Source organism: Thermobia domestica, chromosome 5 (genome assembly GCF_964235325.1).
Source record: "Thermobia domestica chromosome 5, izTheDome1.hap1.1, whole genome shotgun sequence".
Lineage (NCBI taxonomy): Eukaryota > Metazoa > Arthropoda > Insecta > Zygentoma > Lepismatidae > Thermobia > Thermobia domestica.
This window is the reverse complement of record NC_137458.1, coordinates 231034887-231052919: the sequence shown is the minus strand read 5'-3', so window position 1 is coordinate 231052919 and position 18033 is coordinate 231034887. Positions and strand designations below refer to the sequence as shown.

At 32.8% G+C, this 18033-nt stretch overlaps 2 protein-coding genes across 3 annotated transcripts in view; both read right to left on the bottom strand.

Moving 5' to 3' along the window:
* LOC145684790 (serine protease 44-like) overlaps positions 1 to 1324 on the bottom strand; it is a 111832-nt gene extending 110508 nt beyond the window's left edge. For both annotated transcript variants that reach the window (XM_081757160.1, XM_081757161.1), the window contains exon 1: positions 902 to 1324. In XM_081757160.1, the coding sequence (XP_081613286.1) occupies positions 902 to 985 (84 nt within the window). In that variant the 5' untranslated portion in view covers positions 986 to 1324. The remainder of the gene's footprint in view (positions 1 to 901) is intronic.
* An 8833-nt stretch (positions 1325 to 10157) lies between these two features.
* The window catches only part of LOC145685429 (CLIP domain-containing serine protease B10-like), a 64107-nt gene continuing 56231 nt past the window's right edge, over positions 10158 to 18033 (bottom strand). The window contains exons 6-7 of the mRNA XM_081757823.1: positions 12453 to 12516; positions 10158 to 10279 (exon numbers count right to left, since the gene is read on the bottom strand). Coding sequence (XP_081613949.1) covers positions 10158 to 10279; positions 12453 to 12516 — 186 coding nt within the window. The remainder of the gene's footprint in view (positions 10280 to 12452; positions 12517 to 18033) is intronic.

Genomic DNA, 18033 nt, shown 5'->3' with positions numbered 1-18033 from the left:
ACTATGATTTCCCCATAGTGTTACATAAACAAATGAAGAATATATGAGGTAATGTATTTTTAAATTTATGCATTTCGCTAGTATTTACATGGTAATAATATTTAGATGCTTTACGATTTTTTCTAAAAGATAACTTTTCTATTTTCACACGATAAAAATGTAATAAAGAAGATAAGAAACTGAAAGAAAATTAGATAAAAATTATGTCCAATTACGTAATATGTAGCTTCATACATGTTATTTATGAAACATGTTATAATATGGCAATTATTAAAGGTGAGTAGTACTGTATACATGAAACTAGCTTCTTTTACTTTTACACCTTTATTTTGTACTCCTTTCTCAGGAAAAATGAAAAGCCTTAATTATAAAATTAAACTAGAAAGAAAGTTGAAAACTGACAACTGTACTTAAAACAGTTAACAGTTTTTGGGTTTGTTTAAAAAAGTTATTTTCAAATGTTTTGTGAATTTAATTATTTATTATTTATGTAATTTTTGATTATTTATATTTTTCACTTTATACTGTTGCTTTATTTGGAATAGATTATGAAAATAGACTAACGATTTTTATTAGCTGAAACGAGTAAAGTATTGATAAATATACTATTTAGATACCATTTTGAAAATTAGTGTAAAAATAGTATCATAAATATTTCACCACAATTACACAAACGTTACCAGGTTACTCAATTTTCCTAGATTATAGTACTGTCTGTCAGAACTTTCTCCATATGAGAAAATACAATTCTTTTTTCTTTCATTAACTTAGTACGTATTTTTCCAGCTATGATTAAATAAATTTGCTCCAATTATTTATCCTACTTGGTCACACAGCTTTATTGTGAAATCACTGAAACACATTTGTATGAAACTCAAAGTTTTGTGAAAACAACACTTACCTTAGACGCCTCCGAGCAATGATAAAAGAAGAGGTAAAGAATCACATTCGCGGTAGCAAATACAATCCTCAATTGTCTGGACATCGCCGCATCTACACATACACGTTATATTTTGTATTCAGCTTAGTAGACGCACAATAAAAAAACAGTCAACTAGTATCTTAATACCAGCTAGGCATGTACTGTGAAGTCAGTTGTATTTTGCCATGATAAAAAGCAAAATCCGTGAAAAGTACAGGAAAGTGCTCCATTGGAAGGTTTATAATCAGGTTACTATTGCTGCGACGTCAGTCAGTAATTGTTCTGCTTGATGTGGACTTTCAGAATGAACAATTATAGCTTCAACAATGTATTTTATGGAGTTTTTGATAGCCAATTCGAATGTCAAGATCTTTGTAGTCTGCTTTTTGCTTTGCTAAACACTTTTCAATAGGTATACGCAGTATATCTCAACATCAGGACTAGGTTCGTAACCTTAGAGAAACTTTAGTTACATGTTGTTTAAAAGTAATAACTGTAAGAATTGTTGTTGGAAAATACTAATTGTTTACCATTAATCATTAACATTTGAAGTAAATACAGTTGTGGTGGTTATGACGCTCTGTGATTTGGTTTCCCCAGGTAATATGATAGAATTGTGACATTGATTAAAATCGCGATAACTGTTTTGGATTTAGCGGATTAAAATAAATGTTTCGAAAATCAACAGAGAAGCATGCCGAACTACCATAGATATTTGCCGGCGGGAAGGTGGTGTATATGATTCGGTCAACTTTATCTTTTCTCTTTCTTAGGAAAAAGAAACTAATAACTGTCATAAAACTTACTTCACAATTGAAAAGAATTCACCATGATTTATGAGCATATTTGTTCTTTAAAAGGACATCTATTTGTAAAAGAATTTGGGAAATTAAGGTGTTTTTTAGTAAATGCTTTGACTCGTTACTTAATACCGCGTTTGATCTCCACTATCGTAATAGAGCATTTTATAGCATTTAATCCGAGTAATTACATGAATTATCATGCATTATTTTATGCTGGTATGTTAAAGCGTCAGATGATAAAAGTCATAAAGTAGAAGGAATTTATGTAAGTAAATTCTACATTGTGTTAGCAAACGTAGTGTGAACATGGGTTATGTGTAATCCAACCTGCCTTTGAAATTAGATGCAAATATTAAATGGTATATTAATAATATTCATGCAGGAATGGTTCCTTTAATTAAAGTACATACTTATAATGTCAAAATTTTCTCTACTTCTTTAGCTGTATTTTAGTTACCCTTAGTAAAATTTGATTAATTTTATTTTCCTTTAACAAAGTGGAAGAAACATTTCCAGGGCAAAATCTAAAATTTAAAAAAATATATCCTTATTAGTTCCAAGACCTGCCAAAAGGCAGAATACTTAATAATAATAATGAATGTAAAATGAATAACAATACTTAATTTAGAGATCATCACTCTAGAACCATAAGAAGTATTGTAGCAGTCTTCTAAATTTTTTAGATAAGCTTTCTAAACTGTGAAATGCATTTGTTACTTCGACTATGAAATACGACATATGCTATTTTAAGTTATAAAATAAGAGATATATATGTTATTTCGAAGTGTGAAATATATACTCTGCTTTAAGTTTGAAGTACAACATATACTATTTGAAACTGTGAAATATGACCTACACTATCTTAAGCTGTGAAATACTACAAACACTGTTTTAAAGTGAAATACGAATGCTATTTTCAGCTTAAAAAAAAAGACATATGCCATTTTAAATTGTGAAATTCTAGTGTTATTTTGAACTGTGAAAAACTATGATATTTTTACCTCTAATATATAACATTTAAAATACACATAGTATTTTAGGCGGTAAAATACGACATATGCTACATTTATCTGTTAAGTACATATATTATTTTCAGTCGTGAAATTACACATGTAATATTCAGCTGTGATATATAGCATTCTTTCTTTTTAGCTTTGAATAAATTTACCACCCCATAATGTCTCCATGTAGAATTTCTCATCTAATAGCATGTTAGAAACTATTAACCATTTTCTATTGGTGCACATTTTAATACGAATGAACCTTAATTACGTTATTAAGTAAAACTGACTTGGGTAACAATGTAGGCCTCTATAAAGAAGAGTGGTGTGTAATTAAATAAATGCTCAATCTCTGATAAACTGATCTCTTTGTTTCAGGAGAAGTTACTTACATTTTAAAGTGTATACATTTTTGGCCGATTATAAAATTCGTTTAGAAACAATTCGTAGAGGGAAAGGTTATATGCTACTATACTCACTAGAAAGCAAAACAACACTGCAATCTTTAGGAGATGTTAAGAAATCTATTGGCAGTAGTCAGATTTAGGGGGTGCACCGGTGCACATGCTCCTCCCCCTTCGTTGTAAATATACACTATCTAAAATGTAAAGCTAGCCGTGAAAATAGCAACACTTTCCGAAACTTTCTGTTTGGAGCTTAAAAGAAACAGGAGTTTTGCAAAAGCAATAGTTTAAGTCGATTCTCTGAAGGTTGAAGAAAAGGCTTCAGCAAGCAAAACCTTGATGAAAAAAAACAGAAGCCAGGAGGAGAGAGAAAATATTTTTTCTGTAATCACTTGCGACCCTCTTTTATGGGTTCCTTCTACGTCAGCGATGTCAGGTGTAAAGAATATTAGCACCTGTCACTTTCAAGAGCTTCAGTGAGACTGATTGTTTTGGTAGTTATGGTGCACGCCTCTCAGAAAATCCTGGATCCGACCCTGATTGGCACCTAAAGCTGTTTTGATGTAAGAAGGGAACCATTTTCATTCAAGTGACAGTAAATGTTTCCAAATAATTACATGCATTCGCTTGAGATGTTAAAAGGAAAAAGATGACATGTTTTTGAAACAGTGCATTACTGTATCAGATATGAAGAGCCATTGGAAATAATTAATAATTTGTAATAATGTGCACAGCATCAGAATGTACAACTGATATGAAGGTTAACGTCCATCTAGTACTACTATAGAAATAGAATAAGTATATGGACAGATCGAAAATTTAAAACATAAATGTAAATTGACAAATATTACTCGTACAATGTGGGAATTGACCCTAAAACTTGAGAATGAAACGTCCCGTATGGCAAAATGACTACTTTCTAACTGTTACTAATACAAACTATGGCTCAGACTGTTTGAATAACTTTATAAATCAAGATTTGGTTATAAAAATAAGTGATAAGATGCAAAATTATTTTTGCTGTAAGACATGGCAGATTTCGGAAGTTTAACAGAGGAGGATTCACTCTGATCATGGAAATAATGTTAATAGATAGGTTAAACAAGAAAAAAATCCTCAAAATATTACTGGGAAAATATTACATACTCAGTATCTAGCAGATGATCCCATAACTAATTGAGGAGCGTTTTTTTCAAAACTCCATAGAGCACAAATTTTGAGAAACATAGATATATATATATGATATAGGTATGCTTTTTATGCTAAAAAGCGTACTGTGAATCAGAATTGGCAAATCTCGATATGTGTTGTGTGTATAGCATAGTGAATCATGAGCGTTTTGCCAGAAGTCGATAGAGCTCATGCACATTTTTTAAGTAGTCAGGGAGTTGACTTCTCAAAACTCGATAGAGCACATTCTTGAATACTACCGAATCCTGTAATCCCGTGGAGTTGTCAAAGTTCTTAACAGGAACTGACCAATGGAAACACTGAAGCAGACCTCAGAAGATTCTGAAAGCAAAGTTGCCATTTCACATAGGGATGCAACATGTCATATCCTACAGACTTATGTACTGTTACTGTAAGTGTGCAGTACACTTGAATTGGTATACCTGTGGAGGTTTCTATTTTGTAATCTGGAATTAAAACATGCCACAAAGAAATGCTGAGATCCTCATGCCTACAGAAGATGAACATGGTATCCAATGAGAAGAAGAAGGACGTGAAGAAACTCTTACACTTTTCGAAATGCCGGAAGAAGCAAGTGGATTTTATGAAGATGTTCTCAGGGACTGTTAACTACAACACAAAGGTATGCATCATTAGTTACTATTATAAATACTTTATTTTATTACCTTCTGGTGTTACTTTTTAAAATTTTCCATAATGTGTATTATTTTTTCAATCGTGTAACAGTGTAGAAGTAATCGATTACAGTGTACACAAAACTAATTCAACAAAACAAAATATTAATAAAACCTAAATAAAGAATATATCATAACGATATTAAACTAAAATCACAATAGTAATATAACAGTATAACAGTATAAAAACAATAATACTAGCAGCAAATTCCGGTTCAGTCATATTCCTTTGATGCCTGTCCATGTACTCTATTGAGTTTTGAAAAAACCCTGCATTTTTTAAGTAGCCAGTTCTATGACAAATATATGTATTCTCTTGGAGATTCACGTTGTTTGTACTTGTCCCAGGATAATAACTAGTATTACCTACAATTACGTTTTTTAAATGAAAGGTTATGTACAATAATACCAAAAATGCAATTCCTGTAAAAATGATATTTTGTGCTCTATAGAGTTTTGAAAAAAAAACGCTCCTCAATTTATATCCTATATAATATTCTTCAAATTTCGCAAATAAACTTTGTTAAAATCTCATAATTATTTCGATAAAATATTTCAGAAGTTTGGCGAAAATATTCTAAAATTCTACAATGGTATTTGCGTATAATGTGAAAATGCTGTATGACCAACGATAAAAACATAAATCTTATTGTGCTAAAATATATATTAGTGTTGACCAAGAGATGGTAATTGTAATTTTAAATTCGAGACGATACAAGAAACAATAATCTTCATCTCTTTGGACAATACTACTTACACTTAAGTCTCAGATTTCAAATACTCTTTAGAGCTACATGTTTAAGAATAGAAAACCGATAAATTTTAAATCTGATTGTAAATATAATGCAATAATATTACTCAATAAATATGTCCCAATTATATATAAAGCTTAAATTAAAATCTTGCATTTAATATATTATAACTGCGCTCTATCATTTTAATAATTTAATATAATTTTAATATATAGTGCATCATGCTGAATATGTAATCACTATTTGTATAGACAGTACCAATGTGGATTACATAAAAAATAAAGGCCCGAAGTTAGATCCTTGTAATATTACATAATGTATTTTATTGGTTTGATTTACATTATTTATACAACACATGTCTGCACAAGATACAGAAAGTTTACCTATATAAAATATAATACATTAATCCTTTTCGTGTTACCATTTGTGGTGACACCCATGTTCAATTTGAAATATGTATGTATATGTCTCTTCATATGTTGTTTATGAAACTCTATTCAATCTTAGTTACATCACTTTCAACATGAGAGAACATTCTGTTTTATATACAAGTCTAGCCTTTGGCCTCCGACTTTGCTCGGCCTACAGCCTTGCATCTTTTACGTATCAGGCTTTGCATCAAGAGTGAATTTGGTGCATTTGCTCTTTAATTACGTTTCCTGAATTTGGCACAGCTGGGGGTTTCGCCTCCTGCCGGAAGTGCCTAAACGTTTTGAGGTGTAGAGATGTTCGCTATAAATAACATGGGAAAGATTTTTCAGGTCCCGACAAAACTACTCAACAGTTGGAAATTTTTATTTTTAGCGATTTACTTAGTTAACGATATCGAAAACTTATAAGCATACCGAATTTCAAGTTTTTTTTTCAATTCCAAGTACACGCATGTCCAAAATTATTGTCGCATGTCTATAAATATGTTGTTGTAGGAATATAATTTGATAACGAATTCGTTCTGTATTTCTTATAATGTTAGAATGTGTATAATTGGCAAAGATATGTATGTGGCAAATTTCATGTCAAAAGAGGAATAAATAAGAACAATAAAACGAAAATAAAACTTTCTTGTTCTCTAGCAACACTTTGTTTTACTCATTATAATTTTCGTATTTATATTTCTTTTCCTATGAAATTTACCACAAATATACATTTCACGACTATACACATAGTATCAATATTAAATATACCCTGCAAAATCATTATTAAAATATATTCTTACAAGAAGACAGTTATAAATATGAGACAATCGTTTTGGACATGAGTGTACCTAAAATATGAGATTATAGGTCCAAAAAAGGCTCATTTAAATAACATGGGAAATTTCTTCATCTCCCCTTGAGACTCCCTAAAAATTAAAAATATTCAGTTTTGGCAATTTTCCTGTGGGGTTAGTCCCAGGCAGCTACAATAAGTCAAATTGCAATTTTCCACGTCAACTGGAAGTACCCCTTTAATTTATATAAGCTCATGTGGTTTTATATATAGTGATGAACATGTATTCCGATACGTATACTGGCTATATAACAATAAATTTATGTACAGTCTATGTTGTGCTCCAAATATTTTTTTAAAAAAGCTTGATTCCTAGCTATGAAGTTTTATTTATCCCATAAACTTAAATTCTCTCTAATAAAGCTTTGTATATCATTACTTACGGTTTCTCGTTTATACTTTTCTTCTGTAGTAAGATTTTATATGTTTTTGCAGGTACTAAAGTTAAATATCTTCGTTAGTTTTAAGTGAAATTAAGTTCTTGTCTTAAGAAGGAAATTAGTTATGAGGTAAGGAGGAAGTCAGCTTATTTTCTACATTTAATTCTTTTAAGAACACGCTTTTGCCTAGTATTTGATTAATTGTATGCTATTATTTATATCTCATTGTTTATACCTGTAAGAGGTAAGCAGTTAGTATCTCTCCTCTTAATGTGTATATACGACAAAAATTAGCAGTTTATAAATTATTTACTAGTGGTTTACTATTGAGAACGATATTTATGTTTGTTTGGATGTGGACATTGATATTAAACCAAGGGATGTATATCGTTTTCAACTAATGCTAAGTATTTAATTTATTCCAATATAATATTTAAATTTCATACTAAAAAGCGCAATATTTTACCAAGATACTTTAAAAGCGTAAGTGCATGAATTTACCAACCGAGAGGAGAAAATTTGTAAGAGAAAGGAGGAAAGCTACTGGAGAATACGTACGAAATTTCTACAAAATCCACGAGACGAAACTTGAAAATATTTCCCGTCTCATCTCGTCTCTTGGACGACACTAAAAACGATATGAGTGAATGTAGTAACTGAGGCGTAGATTTCGAAAAAGACAAATTTCCGTAAACCCAAAAGTGACAGTGTATGATAACGACTACTTCTATTATGATTACACTTATACTGAGTATTTTCTTTAACAAGTTTTACATTACGATAGTATCAATACGACAGTACATAATATGATTAATGAGATGTTTCCTAAAATTATGATTAACCCTTAATCTTTAATTTTTGTATGATTATAATGTGAATGAGAGGAGAGAGATATATAAATTGATATATCTCACCGAGCTGGAGGAAAATGTCATGATAAAAATAAGTTTTCATACACACTTTTCGAGAAATCGGGAAAAATATAGCACTAAAAATTGAGTCGGTTAATATTTCTTATCTTGCTGAAACAGACGCATTATTAATTTAAGTGCTCTACAGGGTGTGCAAAAATATATACTGTTAAGAAAGAACTTTCATCTTTTATTCTTTTTCTAATGGTAATATATACATACTGCTGAACGTGACGTAGCACTTCTAAAAGTGATGCACTTACTACTTGAAATAGTTTAGTTCTATCATTACCTTTAAGATGGGTTGCATGTGTATCTTTACATTATAGTAGTTTGTATAAGAATTTATTTATTTTATTTTTGATACTAGGTCCAACCTGATCAAATGAGTGACTTGAAAATTAGTATTTAGGTGTGTGCTTACCAAGAAATCAATAGTTGTTTCATTTGAATATCTTCCATAATAAACATAAATTCGTTGCATTACTCGTAAGGAAGTAGGTCAAGTTATTTTGAATCCCACGAAAAACATAACTGTGAAAAATACAACCAAATGCTCGTAAATTTATGATTTTGTTGGTCCAGAAAAAGAATAAAGGGCTGAAGGTATATGAGTTCTATTGAAATTCGGAAATTAGAATATCAAATTTTGTAACTTTAGTGCTGAGTACTTGACAGGAAAAAGAACTATCGAGACGATATACTCTGTGGAATATGTTTTCAGCATTAAGTTACAAATTTATTTTTTCCAGTTTTCGGGTTTTCATGGAACTTGAAGTCGTTTCATATTGTTTTTTGATATTTACAATACAATTTAAAATTCACTTTACCTCAAACCATTCTTTATACTATCTTTGACAATTTGAAAACTTCTGTTCAAGTCTCCTGAAACGATACCAAGTTCTATGGAAATCCGATAGTCAGAAAATTAAATTTGCAACCTTAGTTCTGAAGACAAGTTTTATGCGGTATTGCATCGAGAGGCTTTTGTCTACAATTTATTCTCAGAACTAAAGTTGCAAATGTTATATTCCGATTTTCGAATATCAATAGAACTTGATACCGCTTCAGATCTCTTCTCCTTTATAGGTCGAACAAAATGATAAATGTATGTGAACGTGGCTCTTTTTTTTGCATTTATGTTTTTTTTTTTTTTTTTTTGTGGGATATCATTACTATCTGAAAAGCATTTAGAATTACCTAGATTTACCTAGTATTTAAAGTAGCAGATAGAACATTAGTTAATATATTTAATAGTGATAGTAATGAATGTTCAATCTTATTTTTCTTTGTCAAGTTCCAGAGTTTCTTGTTTATATGAAGTAAATTATAAGTAAATTTATAAAAATACGTATTGAAAAGTTTCTGTGCGTGTATATTTATTGTACTGTCTAAAGCAACATGTGGTATTTTCTCAGTCATTGGTACGGTATAGCAAGAAACCAGAATAAATGCAGATCAACATGATGAATAATTGGTTCTTTTTTATGTGTACAAAATTACATTATGCAAGTTTAATTCCTTTTGTACTTCTAGAGACAAAATTTTAATATGTACCGATGTAACTTCCCTCAAAACCGATGTAACTGCTCTCAAGTTTTCTTGTCAACTTCTATTATATATGATTCACATTTTAAACATATCACCACGATCATAGCGAACTCACCTCTTCAAACTCAAACTATGATGGTTGATCTATATCTATATCTATTTTGAATACCAATTTTATTTCCTAATACTGTTTTACAAACTGAAAAAAATAAAGAATTAATGTATTTCATATAAACTTTGAATACTCTGAATACAGTATACTCTTTGGATTGTTATAAAGACATATCGAATAAACATAGCTAATATAGACAGTATTTAGCATCCTTTGTATTATTAAGAATCCAATCTAAGTGATAAGACACATTTACATAAACGAAAGGGTAGCTTCTATCTGCACATCCAACTCCAAATGAAGCTACACCTGAAACCAAAAGAAAGATATTATTAAGTAAATTCGTTTTTAATCTGTATGCTTTTATAGTCGTATTCAGTTGATATACACAAATCTATATTAAAATTTTCGTATATTTCTAGTTTAATTCATATTTCTAAAGAAAAGTTTAAGCTCGAATAATATCAAAGATACGAAAACCTAAACAATGTTTCTAGTTTGCCGTGTAGGCAACGACAACAGAGATTTCCACAATGGTCCCGGTGTAGATAGAAACAAAAATAAATGTAAATCGTAACCAATAGTTCTTACACGTGTACACAATTAGTATATTACATTTTTTTTTCCTTATGCGCTTTGTGGTTGACAAACACATTATCTATGGGTTTTTGGGTCCACCCACTTTCTTCATCTCACCATTCCATTCATTATAACCACAATTATATTCCTTTACCTCAGGACATAACCATTAGGCATTTAACTGAAAGAAAGATCTATCGGACTCAAAATTAAACCTGCCGAAGTGGTAGTGGAAGAGAACACGACAACTTAGTGGCAGAGCGCTCACGTCTGGTGTGAAATTATATGTATTTTTAAGCACTATGAATTATATCGAAATTTGATAACTGGCTATATTTGAAGAAATTTCTTTACAAATTGTAACTTTATACATATTCTTCAAAATTAAAAAAATAACAGCTCAAACATGACATTGAACACTAATATTAAGAATTTCAGGAAACAATTAACCTTCTGAGCAAGATTAGGTATGTTGAAATTCTAGAAACGAAATGCATAAGATCAACCAGTCAATTAAACTAATTAACTACGACTTTTGGAAATTCAACTTGGTATGGAAATTGAAGTGGATTGATATTTTAACTAACACCACTAAAAGTATGTTTCACTATTTATACTATCAACGTACAGGTAAACAGATTTTAACATCGTCGATTCAATATAATTCCACTTGACCGATTTAACACAATTCGAAGTGCCGGATTTCATTCTTACTTCCAACGGAGGCTCAGTTGCAGAAATAGGCCTATATTAACCAATCATTTTAGTTCCAGGAATTGCCAATAGGAACATGGAAGGAATTGAGATATTACATATATATAGTAGCTTTATGTATAGAATAAACTCTTTTGAAGTAACACATTATAATTCACATATAAAGGGAAACTTATTACCCACACAATCTAATAACCACTAAGTCCAGTACTGGTTTATCCTCGAAAGATAAAGGGCTATATTATACCTTTCCCAAGAAGCTAGGATATGAAAGAAAACAGTATAATCGGAAGTCAGATTTCGCCAAAATGAATAAACATTCTAGCTACGCCGGAAGTCATTTTCGGAAAACATCTTGTACCGATTAATAATTTAAGAAAGTAACAGAGGGAACTGGAGTGGCTTCCTGGCATGTAGTATTTTTCAAATTTCCGGAGAGTGAAATGTTACTGTTAAGAGTTCGCGGTTTATTCATGTTCAAAAGACCTCTCTCTCTTTAAAAGTTCCTATATTCTTGACCTTAGGTATAATTCAATCAAACAAATCTCATTATTTTGTAGCCAATTAGGGCCTATTTCAAGAAAAAGTATTAGAAATTTCCAAATACAGCAACAAGACCACATCCATTTTTTTCCTCACCGAGAGACGTATATACAGATTTTTAAACGCGAAACTGTACGTAGTTCTATGCTATTATTTATTTATGTTACAGGGGCCGCGGTGGCTCAGTGGTAGAGCGTTCACCTCTGGTGCTAGGAGTCTCGGGTTCAAACCTTGCTCCCGCGAAGTGAACTTTGTGGTGGACAAACACCGTGTGCGTGGGTTTTCTCGGGGTTCTCCCGTTTCCTCCCACTTTCTTCATTCCACCATTTCATTCATTACTCATAATCACCGTCTCCTTTAGCCTAACCGGCATAATCGTGGGACGTAAAATTCAAAATTATTTATGTTACAGTCTTAATGAAAAGATGAAGGTATATGGTGTATAGGTGTAATGCCAAACAAAACTGGTCATTCTGTATTGATATCTATTGTTAATAGAGACTGAGGCTCTGAGCCAGAAAATCAATCAGTAGCAGGGTAGTAATGTCACAGTGTAGTACAGGAAATACTGTTTTCATCTGTCTGCAAAGTTGATCTCGTTATGGTTTCATGTACGTTTTATACATAAAACAAATATTAGTCTCACCTATTTGTTCAAATGTGAGTGGAGACTTCAATACATCAGTAGTAACTGGACCTCCGCCATCCATCTACAAAATAAAAATCAAGTTCACAATTTTAGACCTTTATAACATCTTGAACTTTGATATTTATGTGATACTATCTATACTTTAAATACTTTAATTGGACTCTCTATACTCTGTGGCATCTAATCGAACATGTTCATATGGGTCCTTGTGGAATTGTCTGTATGCGAGTTCAGAAAACTTTGTCACTGTGTTGTACAGGATCATGACCAAAAAGGTACTTGCAAACCATATTGCACACATGTTCAAAAGACAACATGTCAGGTGATCGCAAATAAAATCGAAGCAATTATAATTCTAGTTCCTCGATCAGGATTTGGATATTTAAATATGCATGCACTCAGACATTACCTGCTAAAACACGGCATATAGAGTTGTCTGATGGAAAGAAATGACCTTACAGGTAGAACACTCCTAATGTAGTATATCTGGTGATTGTTACCCTCTATCTATTGTAGTCGAAATCTGACATTGTTCCCAATGGTGATCCATGCTATCTCACGTGCCATTCGGTATGTATGACGTTCGAGAAAGCATTATGTCAGATTGTGATTCCGACGAAAGCGCCTAAAGGGAATTCTGATACCACAGAACGTGTTGAAGCATGACTTTTCCGTAAACACGACCATCTTCCACTCAAGTAATCAGTGACAGCGTCCATACGCCCATTTTTGTCTACAGCATTTGTGGTTTTGAATTAATGGAACTGAACCCACAAACATGAGTGTCACCTCTGCAATGTTCAGCAGACACCATTGTATCATAAAAGCAGAAAATTTCATACATACTACCATATTCCTACGTACTCCTACACTGTAAATAACGCTGTTTGTCCTATCTTAAAGCTGGTATACCTGTCAATCTTCGGTCTGGTAGATGCTTAGATTTCTTTTCTTGAGTCCCCTTGTGGCTATGTGGATAGCATACGAGCATTTGACGTGAGACACTCAGGTTCGATTTTCATGGGAGGTCATATGGCTTGCATCAACATTAAGTTGTAGGTTCCCATCTAATATAGCCTCGCTGCTGAACGAGACGCTGTTCCATCTGTCCATTGCTTCCAAAGAAACGTTACTGTACTAACATCTTGTTATGTATAACTTAGTGTATTACTTTTGCTTAAGTATGCTATTTTACATAAACATTTCTCAAATATCACATTAGAGATTCATCCTTCACTCTTTACTTATAAGTACCCACATATTGTAACAATTGCTATCTATGTCCATTGTTATTTTATTTTAATTTCATATACATCTTATTAGAAGTGAACATCATTTAAAATTTTGTGTGTATGTGTTTAAAAAAAGACTCAAAGTAAACAGGATCACAATTTTCTTTCATTTTCCTCCTAGTGCAAGAACAAGGCGCCTTTTCATTTCCTTTCATTTTTTTACCTGGGCTACAGTTTCAATGGAAAGCGTTAACAATAATGTCCGCCGTGGTTTCTCATCCGAACACACAGACGCACACAGAGAACGTCGACCCAGTGAAGAAAGGGACAAGGAGCTCGAAAAAGTTTTATCATCATCTTGTAAAAGAGCAAGGAAACAGCGAACCTACCCAAATTGAATGGAAGATAATTCCTGAAAATTTGTGAAGAGCACACTTCAGACCGTGCGTCTCCAAACCAACATGATAGAAACTTGTTACACATCTCCGAGACTTTAACAAAGCCACACAAGGACAGAACGTCGCCGATTCTAAATTCCAGAAAATTTTAGAAACATATTGTGAAATGCGTAAAGAATCACGTTTTTCGGAAAACAGAGGCTCCAGCACCGTTAAGGGCGTATACCTTAATTAAAATCCAAAACACAAGCCAAACTCACTGAAAGAATTAGAAAGAAGAAAAATTCAGAAAATATGTTATAGGCGGATCCAAACCACCAGAAAAATTTGTAACTAAAAGACCTCAAGACAGTCTGAACTCATCAATGGAGTAGAACACAACATTTCGATTTTCACTTAATACAACACCACATAGAATTATACACAAACTTAAGTTGATCGTAACAATGTTAACACAGCCGCGATGTCCAAATTCCACAACACAGACTGACGTAGACGATACTTACGCATCACTTTCTTTAGCAAGCCACAAACCTGTAACAATAATCAAGTTATTTACATATTCTAGTATACACGACTCCGAAAGTGCATTACCACCTGTAATTCTCCTGTTCCTGCAATAACAGGCAACCCTAAAAGCTCGGCGGTTCAGTTGATTGCGAATTAGAAAGGCGTTGGACCAAACCTCAATTTTGTAACAAATATATCAGTGTGGCAAACTGCAAATAAGAGAATAAAACAAATTGTTAAGAATGACAATTTTATTATAGTGACGAGTTGGATAACATCAAAAGTTACAAAATGATCTTGCTTAAGCAGTTCAAACAAGATGAATGGCAAGAAACAGATATCATAGAAAAGCATTTCTCTCCTTCCCCCAAAAAAGAATCTCATTTAAAAAGTTGCATAATGTAAACGCTTAATATAAAAGCACCACCCAAAATTTGAAAGTTGACGAAAGAAAGGCTAAAAGAAGTGAACCGAAATGAATGAAATAGTGCACAGATATTGTAGACATAAAAGGAGGGAATATGGGTTTTGTATTTTCCTGCAAAAAGGGTTCGGTGGGGCACGGACCCCTCCAAACCTTTGATCACGAAATAGAAAAGTGCTGTTAACAGTGTGTCAGATGTGTGTAAAGGACATGAAGAATTGCAACATAACGTTCTGTATGGACAATACACAAAAAATAACGAATACGGGATTTAGGTTCTGCGGAAAATCAGTTTTAGGGGGCAAAAGCCCCACCCAAAATTTTGAAAGTTGACGTTCGAAAGGCAAGAAGAAGTGAACCTAAGTGAGTGAAATTGTGCACAGATACTGTAGACATAAAATAAGTGAATACGGTTTCATATTTTCTTGGGAAAAACTGTTGGGTTGAGCACGGACCCCTGCAAACACTTGACCACGAAATATCGAAAGTGCTGGTAACAATATGTCAGATGGGTGTAAAGGATATGAAGAATTGCAAAGAAACTTGTGTAAGGAAAATACGCAATTAAAAAACGAATATGGGTTTTTTATTTCCTGCGGAAAAACTCTTTTAGCGAGAGAAGGCGCTCACCTAAAATTTTGAAATTTAACGTCCGAAAGGCAAATAGAAGTGAACCAAAGCGAATGAAATTGTACACATATATTGTAGACATAAAATGAGGGAGTACGGGTTTCGTATTTTCCTGGAGAAAAGTGTTGGGTGGCTCATGAATCCCTCCAAACCTTTGATCACGAAATAGCAAGTGCTAGCAACAGTATGTCAGATGTGAGTAAAGGACATGATGAATTGCAAGGAAACGCTTTGTATGGACAATACACAAAAAATAAATGAATACGGGTTTTTATTTTCTGCGGAGAAACGGTTTTACAAGGTAAAAGCTCCCACCCAAAATTTTGAAATTTGAGACCCGAAAGACAAAACGAAATTAACTGAAGTGAATGAAATTGTGCACCCATATTGTAGACCTAAAATGAGGGAATAGGGTTTCGTATTTTCTTGGAAAAAAGGGTTGGGTGGGGCACGTACCCTTCCAAACCTTTGATCACGAAATATCAAAAGTGATAGCGACAGTATGTCAGATGTGTCTAAAGGACATGAAGAATTGCAACGAAATTTTGTGTATGAACAATAGGCAAAAAATAAACAAATACGTTTTTTTTTATTTTCGAGATAAAACGTCTTTTGGCGCCAATAGAGCCCGTCCAAAATTTTCGAATTTGACCCCGAAAGGCAAGAAGAATTCGACCGAAGTGAATTGATCTCGCAAATTTTGAAGCAAAACGGATAAGGACACTTGAGAAACATAAAATCTTGTTTTGCATATATTCTATATAAAACCTACGCACAATTTGATTTGCTTCGGTCCACTTCTTTCTGTAGTATTACAGTAATATTTACTATTTTATTCGGATGGGGCCTAGGCCCCAGCACTGTTCTTCAGCAAAAATTAAAACACCTTTCATTTATTGTTTTGCAAGTTGTCCCTATACGAAGTTTCGTTGCAATTCTCCATATTCTTTAGGAACTTCTGACGTATGCTTATTTGCACTTTTGATATTTCGTAATCAAAAGTTTAGAAGGTCCGTGCCTCAGTCAACCACTTTTTGCCAGTAAAATACGAAACGCAATTATCTCATTTTACGTCTACAATATATGTGCACAATGTAATTCAATTCGATGCTCTTCTTCTTGCTTTTGGGCCTCATATTTCTAAATTTGGTTGGGAGCTTTTGCCCCCTAAAGAAAATAAAAAAACGTATTCGTCATTTTTTGCGTATTGTCCTACACAATGTGTCGTTCCAATTTTTCATGTCCTTCAAGCACTTCTGACATACTGTTATTAGCACTTTTGATATTTCGCGATGAAAGTTTTGGATAGGTCTGGGTCCCACTTAAATGGTTTTCTTTCTTTTTTTTTTTTTTCAGGAAGATAAGAAACCCCTATTCTCTCAGTTTACGTCTACAATATCTGTGCAGAATTTCATTCACTTCGGTTGACTTCTTTCTGCCATTCGGACGTCAAGTTTCAACATTTTTGGTGGGGACTTTTCCTCCTAAAACCATTTCTCCGCAGAAATTAAAAACCCGTATTGATTTATTTGTTGCTTATTATACATACACAAAAGTTTCGTTACAATTTTACATGTCCTTTACATATATCTGACATATTGTTATTAGCACGTTTGATGTTTCCTGATCAAATGTTTGGAGGGATTTGTGCCCCATCCAACCTTTTTTCCAGGGAAATGCGAAACCCGTAATCCCTAATGTTACGTCTGCAATATTTGTGCACAATTTCATTCACTTCGGTTCAGTTGTCCTTGCCCTTCGGGTGTCAATTTTCAAAATTTTGGGTGGGGCTTTTATATTAAACCTTTACATTATGTAACTTTTTCCTTTTATGAGTTTTTTTTTGGGGGGAGAAGAGAAATGCTTTCCTCTGATATCTGTTTCTTGCCATTCATCTTGTTTGAACTGCTTAGGTAAGCTCATTTTGTAACTTTTGATGTTATCCAACTCGTCACAATAATAGAATTGTCTTTTTTAACAATTTGTTTTATTCTCTTATTTGCAGTTTGCCACACTGATATACTTGTTACAAAATTGAGGTTTGGTCCAACGCCTTTCTAATTCGCAACCAACTCAACCGCGAGCTTTTTGGGTTGTCTGCTATTGCAGGAAAAGGAGAATTCCATGTAATAATGCACTTTTGGAGTCGTGTATACATTACATATTACAATTTGGAGTTAAGAAAAACTAAACTTATTTGATTCTCTCGTTACATCATATCGAGACTTAGTGATCACAATAATGAAACAGTGACAACTTCATGGCTGAAGTATGAAACTTAAATTAATAGACACTTTTGAGAAACACTTTCTGAAACACTCACACACCCGCTATAACAAACAAAAAATGGTGTTAGTGATGTGTAGTGACAAGGAGTGCTATAG